Source organism: Eublepharis macularius, chromosome 6 (genome assembly GCF_028583425.1).
Source record: "Eublepharis macularius isolate TG4126 chromosome 6, MPM_Emac_v1.0, whole genome shotgun sequence".
Classification (NCBI taxonomy): Eukaryota; Metazoa; Chordata; class Lepidosauria; order Squamata; family Eublepharidae; genus Eublepharis; species Eublepharis macularius.
The window spans coordinates 64,129,193-64,143,623 of NC_072795.1; the positions used below are offsets into that span (position 1 = coordinate 64,129,193).

General features: G+C 46.6%; 1 protein-coding gene across 1 annotated transcript in view; it reads right to left on the minus strand.

The window, feature by feature from the left end:
- The window catches only part of GOLGA7B (golgin A7 family member B), a 45,266-nt gene extending 31,534 nt beyond the window's left edge, over positions 1–13,732 (minus strand). The window contains exons 1-3 of the mRNA XM_054983909.1: positions 13,598–13,732; positions 13,157–13,297; positions 12,473–12,592 (exon numbers count right to left, since the gene is read on the minus strand). Of these exons, the coding sequence (XP_054839884.1) occupies positions 12,473–12,592; positions 13,157–13,297; positions 13,598–13,732 (396 nt within the window). The remainder of the gene's footprint in view (positions 1–12,472; positions 12,593–13,156; positions 13,298–13,597) is intronic.
- Between the last annotated feature and the right edge of the window lie 699 nt (positions 13,733–14,431).

Here is a 14,431-nt window from a genome sequence, read left to right on the forward strand (position 1 = left end):
CTTTACCTCAGCAACAAAAACGTGCCAGGGAAGTCAAAGCCCCTCACCACCTCTCTTAACCCTCTGGGCAGTCATATTTAAAATCCATTTCATAAGTTGTGCATTTCTTACAAAGAAGTGTTTTCTGTATAGCAAAAGCAATAAAATAGCATGCAGTTTATCACATGTGATGATCGTATACATGAACTAGGAAGAAATAATTAAGAGTGATTTTCCAGTATATGGACACACAATGAAATGTCACACATGTAACCATCACACCTGATGATCTACATGCATTTCCCAGGAAAACATAACGTAGCCCTAATCTGTAGTGGAAGGCAGTACTTCCACAATGAATTAGAAAATTCTGCTCCCTTTACACCCAATAAGTTGGCTTGGACCACACCTGACAGATGGTGCTCCTTCCTAGGTGTTCCTGCCTAGCTTACTATTGCCAAGGCAGCCACATCACAGACTAGAGCTGAAGAAAGGGAACAGCATCACATGGATGGGCTAGAGATAAGAGTCAGATGAGCCTAAAATAGTGTCCCTCACCAGGGCTAGATTAACTCTTGCACTATGCAAGCTACAGAATTGGTCCCAGCCAGATTGGCAGGTACAGACTGCAGAATTCCTTGGGATTTGGGGGCAGGGAGACCCCAGGGTAGGCAGAGTTTGGGGAGGGGAGATTGCTCAGCAGGAATGTAATGCCACAGAGTTCACCCTCCAAAGCTGCCATTTCTCCAGGGTCTGATCTGTGCAGTCTGGGAGAACTCCAGGCCTCTCCTGGTGGTTGGCAATCTTGAGGCCTAGGCAAATGGCCATGTCTCCAGCGGTATAATAACTCACATGTGCCTTGGCGTGGAGGATATTTTTATCAATCAGAAATCCTTCAAAATTCCCTGTTGTTCAGATTAGCTATTTTCTTGATATGTGACCAGGGAATAATAGCCATATTCACAGTTGTGGAGGAATGCAAAGTACCTACATATCATGAACAACAGAATGGCCGCTCAAGTTGTTCTACAATGTATGATCAGCAGAGCAGGGCACCTGCCTCTGTGTTTGTATGAATATATCTCTGCAGTGCAAAAAGAAAAGGAGAGGTGTGGTATGGCTATGGATATGGCACAGCGAAATGTAGGCAAGGTCAAGAGTACAGTTCAGTAGAGAGCACGTTGTACTTTAATTCAGTGCTTGTGTGCACGCACACCCCTTTCTCTCTTCTACACACTTGGATATGCAGAACCAGGGGAAGGTTCAGTTAATGAAAGCATATGACCCTGCCATAAAAGGCTGGCCATTCAAGGGCATTTGAGTTTGATCCTATGGAAAATATTTAGCTCAATCACTCCTAGAACACCTCCATGTTTTTAAGGCCTCTCTGCACCCACGCCTTCCACTTCCACAGCTGGGTGGCAACTAAGAGTGGCAAGAAAGCACACAGGATGCTGCTGCTGCTGCTGCTCCTTTTCCTCACGGCTATTCATCCACTATCCTAGCCTGAGGAAAGGGGAAATCTAGTGAATATGGCAGACAGCAGCAGCGCTGCTGCATTCCCACCCTATGAGAGTGTGACTCAGTGACCCACCCTGTGCCAGGGAGGAAAGGTAGCACAGCGAGGAAGAGAAACAGCAGGATGAGGCAACTCTGGTCAGTGGAGAGCCCTCAGTCAGGGCCTAGGCCCAAATTTGTTCCCCATGATGACAGCCTCCATCGCCTCCCCATGTTATGCATGCACAGAAACGTGATAGTGTCATGAACTAGAATATGGTGGCTGAGAGTTACTATTCTGCCTGCGGCTCAGCTTCAAACCCACCTGTCCTAGGTCCTCAATAGAGTAGCTGGTCCCCCAGTGGGAGCAGGGGATCTTCCACTCCCAGCTTCCTCCTCCCCCAACACTCACTTGGCTGACAGGGGGAGAGGTGTGGGAACGGGCCTCATGTAGGGTTACCAGTCCCCTGATGGTAGCGGGGGATCCCTAGCTCCCACCCTCCACCCTCTGCCACCACTCACCTGGCTGGGGGGGGGGGATGCAGGAATGGGCCTCCTGGGCATACTCCCAGGGCAGCGCAACAACGTCACTTCCTGGGAGTGTCATCATTGCGCTGTGCTGGGAGCATGTACATGCTTTGGATGCATGTTTGGAAGCACTACAGATAAGTGCCAGGTCCCTCTCACCTCCCACTGGGAGGGTAAGAGGACCTGGCAGCCCTAAGCCTGCAGGCACTTTTGGAATTTTGAGAAAGGGCAGTGGGTGCCATCACCAAATGGCTGCCAGAGTGCTGCAATATATATTGAATGAAATTAAACAAACATTCGGGAGTAGCAGGGGGGATGAACTTTTTTTTATTTCTGTAGCAAGCCAAGAAAATTTCCAAGTCACAAAGTGATTGCCTAAGCTTGCTAATATTTGAATTGAAATAAATTGTAGTGGATGGTCGTTGTTACCACCCGTAAGCCTTTTCCAGACTGAAGACTCTAGTAAGTTGAAGTCAGCAGATTTTATCTGGTCTACATTTGAGACTCTACTCTGCATGTGAAAGGTGCCAGGAGGGTAGAGTGGGTTTCCTTCATTAAGACTGCAGGAACATAAATCCTCCATTCTCATCTCTTCAGGCTCTTTCCATAGTTACTCTCACATTATAGTGAGGGTCCCTCTTTCTTCACTTCATTTCTGCTGGCAATGGAACTATTGTTGTGGCAAAGCAGTTTTTTAGCAAGCATATGTCTAAAATTAAGATTAAAAGAGCCAAGTTGTGAACTCAGTCACCCGGTTATTCTTTACTGCCTGGGCTTTTCTTCTCCCCACTCCCATCCCAGCACCACCACTGCAACCGCTGTATTCTCCCATTGCCTTTAGTATGAAGAAGTGGAATGAGTTAGTGGTTACAGACAAAAAAAGAAGGGCAAAGAAAGAGGAAGGAAGGAATGTGGAAATGAAGGAAAACAGTGGAAAAGTGGGAAGTATTAACAATGTGAAGGTAGACAGAGGATAAGGGCATTTGAAAAAGAAAGTAGAATGAAAGTGATCTGGAAGTAAAGCAGCACCATACTGAGGATCTGAAAATGGGTAACTGGCCTAAAGTTGCCCACTGATCTTCCAAGGCAGACTGGGGATTTAAACCTGGATCTCCCAGATCCTAGTCTGCAACTGTAACCACTATACTTCAGGGCTTTTTCAGGAAAGCTGCTGTTGAACAGCAGCAAGCAGCGATGCCTGGGTGAGTCATCCAAATCAGGTAATAGCACGTTCCCAGTGCTTGCTTCCAGGCCTGGCTCCAGTAAGTCCTCCCTCAAAGGCCACAACCTTGGAAAGGACTCCCTGATCCTTCTCCCTGCCCTTTCCTGACAGAAACAGAGATTTGAAGACTGCCAATACTGTAACGGTTGCTTAGCATAAGCCACTGAGAGCTTCCATTTCTTAAAGCCACAGGCACTATTTTAACGGGGGGGGGGCAGTTAGCCCTTCCTATTTTTAAAAAAGATTTCCGATTTTTCTGCAAACCTGGAGCTTTTCTCAGGTTTGTAGAGAGATTTGTCTTGTCTGCTCATAGCCCCAGTCTCCAGATTTAAGTATCCACAGATGGAACAATGCTGAAAATTACATATATTGATTTTAAAACATTACTAGTGCAAAACAGAAAAAAATTAAAAAGCAAATAGGAGAGACAAAAAAGAAAACAGTGCTGCTAAAAACACTATTAGCAAATCTATATATAGGTATCTATAAAAGATTTCCAAATACGCAATTGCCATCTATATGTGATAAGTTCAAATTCTGTTACGTTTATAAGGTCTTCAATCCAGTGATTTACAGGAAGTGGGTTTTGTCTTTCCAGTGTTGAAGTACAAGTCTTTTAGCAACTGTAAGGGCACGGAGAATCCATTTCTGTTGACCATCGGTTAGATTCCAAGAGACAGGCAAGTAGCTTAACAATGCATTAACAGCCTCAAAAATAAATGAGTTTTCTAACACAAAATTAATATGACCAATAACTTCCCCCTAAAAGGGCAGAATGATTAAACATGTCCAAAGCATATGCTTAAAAGATGCATTTTGTGAATTACACCACCAGCAGTTAGACACTGTGCTTAAACCTTTAGTAAAAAGACACTGTGGTGTCCCGTATACCCTAAACTAGAGATGGGCACGATCCAAAAAAAATTAACGATCCAGCTGATCGTGGATCGGTGCCGGTGACAATCCCGAATTAATGACCCACACCGAGCATCTCCCGTTCCTGAGCCATGGATCGTAGATCGTGGATCGTGGAGGCCAAAGCGGGGCACGCTGGTATTCCCGGCTATGTGGGAAGGTGGGTGGTGGCGGCAGCGGCCGGATCTGGCGGGCACGGAGAGGTGGCGACGAGCTGCCTCCCTTCAGGGGGCAGGGGCCTGGCCGCTCGCCAGCGGCACCCCCCATGTGCCCGCCTACCAGGCCCGGGGAAACACAGAGCCATCAGAGCTGCCTATCAGGGTTTGCAGGGATGAGATTGGAGTGCCCATGGCTACAGAACACCCCCTTCCCCCTCCCTCCCCTGGGTGTCTTCTCTGAACTTGTGACTGCTTTGCTGCTCCGTGGTTGGAAGGAAGCCCTGCTGATCAAGGAAAGCTGGGCTTCCATTCGGGTTTCCAGGGCAACAGAAGAAGGGCAAACAGAGCTCAGGCATTCCCCTGGCTCTGTTGCCAGGGGAATAGATTGCTGGCTCCTGAGTGTCTGGATCCCCGATCTGAGCCTGAACACCCCAATCCAGGCCTCTCCCAACCGCTGGATCATTGGCCATGGACGATCACGATCCGCCAGGTCACAATCGCACGATCGCCATTATCATGGTTTTTTTTCGTTCGTAATGCGCATCGTGCCCATCTCTACCCTAAACATATTTTTTTGCTGAACAAGGGCCAAGCTACAAGTGACGAATGACACTTGAACGGCAAGTGTATTTCTCCCTGTTCACTTGCCCTCCACTTGCTCTCCACTCGATCCACTTGCCGTTCAAGTGTCATTCGTCACTTGTAGCTTGGCCCCAAGTCACAACTTAAAATCCATAATAGCAAAAGGGAAATGACTTATCCCATTGCTTTAGCAAAATTGAGTGCTCCAGATCGTTATTCCATTCATCTCTAAGTCTCTGTGTATCATATTTATTAACCAACTGCAAACATTTATATACAGATATTGTGAGTTCACTTTCTGTATTGATTCGATAAGAATCTCCAAAAATGGGAGAGATTCTGAAGCCTTAAAGCTGCTGGACCATATTTGGACACCAATAAATGTTGCAGTTGTAAATATTGCCATTCAGCAGAAGCTGACAAATCATATTTAGATCTCAGTTGGAAAAATGACAAGAAATCATCATCATTACCAATCAATTGATCTAAAGTAAGAATTCCCTAATTTGTCCAAGCCTTCCATAAGAAAGATTTCTTCCCAATTTTTAAATCTGGATTTGACCATAATGTTAGTTTAACATGTGAGAAGGGATCAAATTGATATTGTTGTGATATTATGTGTCAAACTGCAGAAATTGTTGGGAGTAAAAAAAAATCCATTTTAGCAGTAGACCCTAATGCACTTCACTTAAAAAGTGGCTCCAAAAGAGAGGACTCCAAAAGAGCCCAAGATGGATACTCCAAGTGAGGGAAGAGATCCCAATAATTTGTACACACTAACAAATATGCCTGGTGATAAGCATTAAGATTCTGAAGACCAAATCCTCCTTCATTAATTGAACGATGCATCCTCTTTAAAGAAATCTTGGGAGGTATTGGACCCCACATAAATTTCTGAAACAAAGTATTAATTTTATGAATATATCTACAAGGTATATAAAATAGATTGCATGCATAACATCTATAATTTCAGGTATAATATTCATTTTGAGTGTATTTACTTTATATAACTATCAATGTATTCATGTGTTGAACTTTGTTCTAAAGTAGACAACAAAAAGCAAGCTACAGGACTCTTGAGTATAGCTAGAATGCAGATGCAAGTCAATGTGGGTAGCATATACACAATCTCTCCACAGAGATTAAAAACCAATTTCCCCAAACATAGCACAGATGCCCAAAACCTTGGAGCACTTGCAATATATCCCAAAAGACAAGAGCCATTCCTTTAGCAGGTTTCATAAAAGAAATAAGTAGAGGGTGGAGACAGTGACCCACATATTCATAAGTTCTGGCCAATCATTGCAAGCAAAGGACCCATGGGTTAGTTTAACATAATCAACTTCATTGCCATTAGCAACAGATGTCCTTAAGCAGGTTTAACAATGGGAACAGACATGAATGCTCGGGACGCATATTTCTCAGTGTTTGTCTATAATGATTCCCAACTCACAAGGAAGTTTGGACAGCAATTTGCCTTTGAGGAACAAACCTATTAATTTGGACAGTTAAAATTTTCTGTGTCAAGAATCATTGAGAGGTGTAGACAATCTTCTGCCATTAAGATAATTAAAGGAAGATCATACTTCCAAAAAAGGAAAGTGTTATTTATGCTTGTATTCTGACTAACAGAATAGGTTGATTTGTATGAGACATGGCTGGAGAAACCAGTTCATAATAATGAGATCAAATTCCCAGGCCTGGTGTTGGGGGTGGAGCATGGGGAGGGGAGGGACTCAGCTGGTAAAATGCCACAGAGTCCAACCTCCAAAGACTCCTTTTTCTCCAGGAGAACTGATCTTGTCTTCTGGAGTTCAGTTGTAATTCTGGGAAATCATCAGGCCCCAGCTGGGGGTTGGCAAGCTTAATTTGGATAGTGCCAGTTCAGACTGCAGGTGAGGGATCATGTGGTTGAATATTCCTCCATTCCCTGCTCAAAGAAAACTGGAAATTTGTGGACAGTTCCTGGAGGCGGTGGAGTTAAGGCATGGGGAGGGAGCTCAGCAGGAAGCGATGCCATTGAGTCCCCACTCTCAAGTTGCCACTTCCTCAAGGGGGCCTGAGCTTTGTAGTCTGGAGATCACTTGCAATTCTGAGAGAATTCCAGGCCCCATGTAGAGGTTGCCATTTTTTACATTCTTTACAGTCATTGTCCATGTTCTTGCCTCTCACTTTGGCATTAAAGTCTTTATATTTTGCATTTTACTGCAGGTAGACAATGAAACATGTGCCAAATGAGCATTGATCTGTAGTAAACTAGAAAGCTGTGAGCATCTAGTCTCATGGGAGGGGACACGAAGTCTAAGAGATGGGCTTACTTGTTTAAAAATATTTTAGGCCCATCCTGGTTGATGTAAGGGTGTTTGCGTACCCTGGCTCCTAGGAACATCTGGCTTTAAAGGACTTCCATATTCTCCACACTTCCTTGTCTGTCACATCCAGCCTTCTGCTGACTCCTAAGTGTAATAAAGGCCAAGAAGGAGAAGGCGTATGCCACATTGTGCTCACACTCCCCTCCCCTTTCAGCTTTCATCACCACCTGCAGCTGCTGTCCCAGTTTATTAAGCCCATTGTGGTTGGGCTGTCATCAACTGCCCACTCAAACCCTCTTCAAAGTAATAGAAAGAACAAGCAGCTTGGCTAGGCGCCTGTCAGCTGCACTCAAAGGAGAGGTTTGGGAGGGGCCATCTCTGATTGGATCATTAGGATGAAGGGCGACACAACAGCTGAGCCAGGTAATAGCAGAAGCTGCTGGAGATATAAGGTGACCTTTCTAGAAAGACACCAGGTGTACATGGAAGGAAGTTTCCAGAGACCTATTTCTAAGGGTACCTTTGTACCTGAGAGATACTTTCAGATGCATGACCTTTGCAGGACATTCTGAAGCAAGTTTTGCCTTCTCCTCTGATACATATTTTTGAGATCATCCACATGCAGGCAAAAAGACTCAAGGCAGAGCATGATTCATGGAAAGGGAATGCAGTTGTTACCTCTTGAAACTGGAACAGACCTTGGTGTTGGATGCAATTGGTCCCTGCTTGATTTTGAACAATTCACTTAGTCCCAAGAGAGGTGAGGGAATCTGATAAAAGCAGCTCCAGGAAGCAATAACTAAGTCCTGGTGGGAGTGCCATCCATGCAAATAGAATATTTCCCTGTAGATCAGAGCTCACATGATGGGATGGACAGGATCAGAACCATTTTTAAAAAATTAGCCTCAAAGTAGTTCATTAAGAGACCTCATGCGGGCCAGGCAGACTCTACTTTAGATAATCTAGGCCTGAGATAATCTGCCTACATCTCTCCCTGGTGTCCCACCCGTAGAGTTCCTGGCCCAAAGAGTGGTGCCATGGAGCACCAGCATTAATGGATTCAATAGACATTTGGTAGAATTGCACACTCCACAACAAAAGCAGCTTCTTCTTTTAGAGTGGACCTGATCCAGGTAATTTAGGGATATCCTAGGATATATTTTGTTACTTGTGTCACTAGATCTGGTACAAAGAAGCTTCACACGTTTCAGACATTGAACCCTCTATCCCACAGCTGTGGCAAGGACTAACATAATAAGCAGATTTTGAAATAGACAGACCAATGAAAGACCAAAATTCACAAGCTATTACTAATAAATGAAACAACATAGCCAAATTATTCCTCTTTCTGACATAAATATTAACTGGTCCAAAGCTTAATGTGAACTACAAAAATCCAAAGGATCTATTATTATCTTGCTCAACTCTTTTGTTCCTTAGCGGTCTTCAGCTTTAATTTTTGTGAGTATATATTGTGTGTATTTATTGTGACTAAGATTTTAAAGACTGCACTTTCATTAAAAAAAACATTTCCCAGATACTATACATGCCATACTGTAGATTAATGTTCAGATTCCTTTCAACAAAATGACAAACATTGTTTGAGAAGTCAGGCCTGATGAGACCAAATGTTAAGCTTTCAACCTGCCAGGCTTATTATGTTTGTGGTATATATTCCAAAGCCGTTCAATCGTGCTTAGAACCTGCACTGATTGCAAACTTTAACAACCAAGATAGAGGAGCTTTGGCAATTAATAGGCAAATTATAGCAAACAGAATGAAGGAAGTTGCAGCTGGGTAGACATGTTGGTCTATAGCAGAACTTGCAGAAGAGCAAGATTTGGGTGCAGAGCAGTAGCACCTTAAAGACCAGCTACATTTCCAGGGTATGAGCTTTCGAGAACCAGAACTCCTTTCATCAGAATGAAGGAAGAAAAGGTGACAGCACCTGCACCAGTGGAGCAAGAAATGGAGACACTTCTCCTCAGCAGCCAGGGTAGCTTTCCCTCCCATATCAGGATGTCTCCATACTCAGTGAATTGCTAACATGCCAAGCAGGCTGCATCTTCACAGCCTTATCCTTCTATATAAAAATAACCTGATTCAATAATTTAGGGCATCCAACAGCTTGGTCCTATCTTAGGTGCCTGGTGCCTTGCTGCTCTCAGTGGAAGCAGAAGTGGAGCCATAATCGTGGGTCCAGGCAAAGATGGACTGCTGGATACAGTAAAGGAAGACAAGAGGGGGGTCTCTATTGAGGGACTGGCTGGTTGCAGATAATGAACAAGGCATGACAGGGGCACAGTGAATGCAGAACTGCCCTGATAGGTAAACTGTGTCTTATAGGAGGTCTCGTTACACCCTGCAAAAATTATATGCATATTTTATTACTCAGGCATGGATTGCCAGAGAAATAGATCTGAGGAAATATTGAAGAAGTAAATGAAAGAAGTTCACCCAATTCACAGCGGTAAGATTAGCACCAGTGGCACATACACCAAGTGATACAGACATGCTAATCATTAACATTGTCCCTTACATAAGTTCACACCAGCAGTGGTGTAATCATGGCTGTTTTTTTACTGTGTATCTATTAACTCTCACCAGTTGAGAATATGCTCTCATTCAAAACAGTACTCTATAGCTGCTGCTGCTGCTGCTCCCACCAGCTACTGTGATGCCTGCCTGTGTACATATTCCCAACAAGAGTTGCCAATATTGGTAGTACGCCACTAATATTAACATAACCACCAGAAAGTAGTTATGTGTAGGAGGCCAAAGAAAATTTTGACAAAGATCCAAGAAACACATCATCTAGACACAGAGACTAATGCTGCACATGCGTTCAGAAATTCTGGGTGTATTGGAATAGAAAAACATGTAACAGGTGGGCAGCAAGATTTGCATTTGCACTTCAAAAATATTGTGCTTAGAGGCTTCTTCCATGTACTTTGATATAATAAAGAGCCATTTTATAGGATCCTGACATGATCATGTGAAACTGACAGTGTCTGTCTATGTATTTCCTGTGCTGTCTCCAAATCTCATGCGCCATCATCCCAGTCCTGTGACAAGACCCATGCAGTCTTTCATGCCTGATCTGTCTTGTGTTGCCCCAGTTCCTGTGCTGTACCTATTCCATCCCCTGTCAGGCCTGCAGGAGACCAATAGAGGGCTGCCTTCTCTGATGCTTGAAGCATCCAGACAGCAGCGTGGAAATCAAAGAGAAACTCCCTGCATTCCCATGGGAGGGTGGTAGGGACATGGGTAGGGGGCACAGCCTCCAGACTCAGTACGATCGCTAGCTGGGAGTGGGCACTGCTGGAATCTGGCATCAATCCACCCAGCACATCTTCTGGGATTCCCTGCCGCACAAAGAACTCTTCTATTCATATTTCATGCTCTCCCTGTCAGCCAGCCAGCGCTGAGAAACAGGGAACACATTATATATGCAACTGGAGCAAGGAAATTATCTGCACAGTTTGTACCCCAAAGGTGCAGGACGGATCTGTGCTACCTAAGCCCTCAGCAGCTGTGATTCACAATAAAATTCCAGGGTGGGGAGGGGCTCAGACCTGGTAGGGAGCAGGAGATGTGGTGGGTGGGCAATCTCCACAGTCCCTCTACTAGCCAGGGGAGAGTTATTAGTATGAAAAGCAGGAGCTGCAGCCTGGCCCAGCACAAGCCCGGCGGCCTCCAGATACATTTTACTCCCCTCATTGCCAAGCTGTGCTTCAGCCAAGGACACATTCCAGAGAGTGTGTGCCTGCGTGTGTGTGTCACAGAGGTGAGGAGAGTTTGAGAGCCAAGTGATGTGTGAGGCCACCGGAGCAAGTGTGTGCACAAGGAAAGAGGCTCTGTGAGGCGTGTCTAGCTAGGATTGCTGCTGTGTCGTGCCAGGAGAGAGACAACTTATGCTCACCCCTCTGCAGGCCTCATGCAGATGGCCCCCATTTTGCAATACTCACATATAACACTAACCTTGCGACACAGTCACACACCCCATGGAGAGTAGTTACAAGGCTGTACCACCACCACCACCACCACATTCAGTTTATATACCGCCCTTCAGGACAACTTAACACCAACTCAGAGCAGTTTACAAAGTATGTTATTATTATCCTCATAACAATCACCTTGTTAGGTGGGTGGGGCTGAGAGAGCTCCTCTGACCCATCTACATGTGATACCTCTGCACAATCCAACCCCTGTCTTTTGCCTGTTCCTCTCTTACACATAGTTCTCCTCCCCTGCCCAAAGGATCCCACCACAGCTCTGAACTCACTTTCCCCCCTTACACTCCTTCCTAGCCCCCTCTGTTGCCCCCGCAGGTCTGAGCAGTCAGATGCAATCAAGGAACTTTTGAAAGCTAAGCACTGGGGTATGCATAACAAGGGCCTGCAAGCATCAGAGCCTGTGGGGTAATAAGAGATTAGGCTGCAGCAAGGCTCCTCTGGCCCATGGGGGACTGTTCCCTCAAGCTGGCCCGATTCCAGACGGGCACAAATAGAGCGAGTGCTTTCGCTTTTTCAGCAACCTCACTCGTAAAAACCCGCAATTTCTCGTCCCGGCTTACCTGCGGCCCATGGTGTTCAGTTGTGCTCTATAAGCGGATGGTGTGAATGCGGTATTGCGGGTTTGCACACTTCTGGACGCTTCGTCGCCGCGGACAGGCCCTCCCCTTTCCCTCCTTCCTTTGCCGGCCGGCCGGCAACAATATTCCCTTAATTTTTAAAAAAAAAAACGGGCGCCATTTGCGCAGTCGCACATTTGCGCACATCGAACTGCGCAAATGTGCACAAATGCACAAACGCACAAAAGCGCACAAAAGTCAATGCTGCATATTCGCATACCTGCACGTTTGCGCATTTGCGCAAAACACGTAAAAAATTTTTTTTTAAAAACCCGAAATGTGAACCAATGAAGGCCCCCGACGTCAACTGTGACGGGGAGGAAACAACCAATCCCAGGTACCTCAGTTGGCCGTGCGAACATCCGGAAGTGGGACGGCACGGCACGCTGCGAGACAAAGCGGATGGAGACGAAAGTGAACGCGTGGCCGGTAAGCGATTATTTCTGCAGAAAAACCGCAATTTCTGGCCATCTGGAATCGGCCGCAGCATCACAGATTGCAGCCTGAAGGCAAAACAGAGGCTGCTCTAGGGATGAAGATGGGAAAAGCACTGGCCCTCTAAAAGGGAATAACTACATAATAGCAGTGGGGTAGAAAGCCAGGGCTGCAACATTGCTAACAAGAGAAGAGAAAGCTGTCATGGTACCTGCGCTGCCAGAGTTGGCTCAGTCTCAGCTGGAGGACTCTCAGCATGGTCAGTGGAGCTTCTGGCCCCCGTTGAACTGCAGCAAACACAGTTCTTCTTCCTGTCTCCCATACTGCCCTGCTGAGTTGGTGGGCTGACCCCAGCATGTCACTGAGACACACTGACAGGCACAGGTGCTCAGCTAGACAAACTCGCTAAGTTGCCATGTCAATCATTCATCCTCCAAGCCAGTTCCCCATGTTTACCCAGTTCCAAAATTTAAGATGCTACTTGGGACAGGGGGGAGAAGCATGAGAAGAACAAACATCAGCTGCATCTGGTTCATATCAGAGCTTCCAGCCCAGGCCATGAAGCTTCCAATGTCATTCATGAACATAGTGAAGAAGGAAAGGAGGGCTAAGAAATTGCAGTGCGACTAGACTAGAGAACATGTGAAGATGCTTTCTGCTGAGTCACACAGGGCTTTTTTTCTGCGAAAAGAGGTGGTAGAACATGCATAGCATGGGTTGCCAGCACCTGGGGAAACTCCCTGCAGGAGGTGGCACCCCTGGCACCACACATGTGCATGCGAGCTCCCAGGACTGCACAATGATGTCACTTCTGGGAAGTGACATCATCATGCAGGCTGTGGCCACCCCGACAGTACTCCTGCGATTCAGGCCCACTCACCTCCCTGCCCCTTACCTGGCAGCCCTCTGGAGCAGCCGCCCATGCCACCAACAACAACTTGGTGTGCTTCTTGGCCAGCAGCTGCTGAAGGAGGTCCAGCTCAGCACCCAGTGAGCCAGCCACCTCATCAGCGTGGCAGGCAGCGTGGGTGGCCTCCTGTGGATGCAACGCAGGCTCTCCTCATAAGGTTGCCAGCCTCCAGGTGGTGGCTGAAGATCCCCCAGAATTACAACTGATCTCCAGGACATAGAGATCAGTTTCCTTGGAAAAATGGCTGCTTTGGAGGGTGGACTCCATGACATTATACCCTTCTGTGGTCCCTCCCTTTCCCAAATCCTGCCCTCTCCATGTTCCACCCCCCACATCACCAGAAATTTCCCAACCTGGGCCTGGCAAACCTTAACTCTATGGCATTATACCTTGCTGAAGTCCCTCTCCTTCCCAAACCCCCCTCACCCGTGGGGTGGGCAAGCAGGAAGGCAGGCAAGCCACGGCCAGAGCAGAGCGAAGCCTCCAGGCAAGACCCTCGGGAAGCGCAGGGAACAAGGAAGGGATGGGTGGATTCACAGTCTGGCTGGCTAGGGACGGCATCCACGATGTCAGTTGCATTTCAGCCCAAGCAAGCCCATGAGTTCTGTTTGCCTGGGTGCAGGGCTGGAGCAGAGGAGCACTGGGAAGGGGAAGCACCAGTGCCTAGTCTCTGTGCCAGGACAGGAAATCTCCTGCACCAACTGGCCATGCTTTCTGCTTTGCCACCCAGTGCACCTTCATGGGTGGGGAGGCTCCCTTCTGCCTCTGGCTGGGGGGAAGCACTCGAGGAAGTGAGCCCTCCCTGACAAGCTGGGGCACGTGGCCTGCTCCTGTTTTACTGCCACTGAGACTCAGCATGCTGCAAAAGAGCCAGGCGCCTTGAGTGAGATCGAGGGTGGGGACCAGACATGATTACTTTCAAGAGGTCCTGGAACTCTGTTCTACTGCATTCCAGCAGAAAAAACAAGATCAGGGGGCCAGGGCACCAGACATGATTACTTTCAAGAGGTCCTGGAACTCCGTTCTACCACATTCTGGCAGAAAAAAAGCCCTGTTCAGATAATTTTCGTCTACTCTGATTGGCAGCATCTCTCCAGATCTTACATATGACCTACAGCCTGATCTCTTAACTGCAGGTGTCAGGGATTGAATGTGTAAATCAAATTCTCTTCCACCGAGCTACAATCCCAAATCAAGGCTGGTGACAACTCCTATGCTTTCTTTGGAAGGGGAGCTCAGAAGGAGGCCTGGATGAGGACC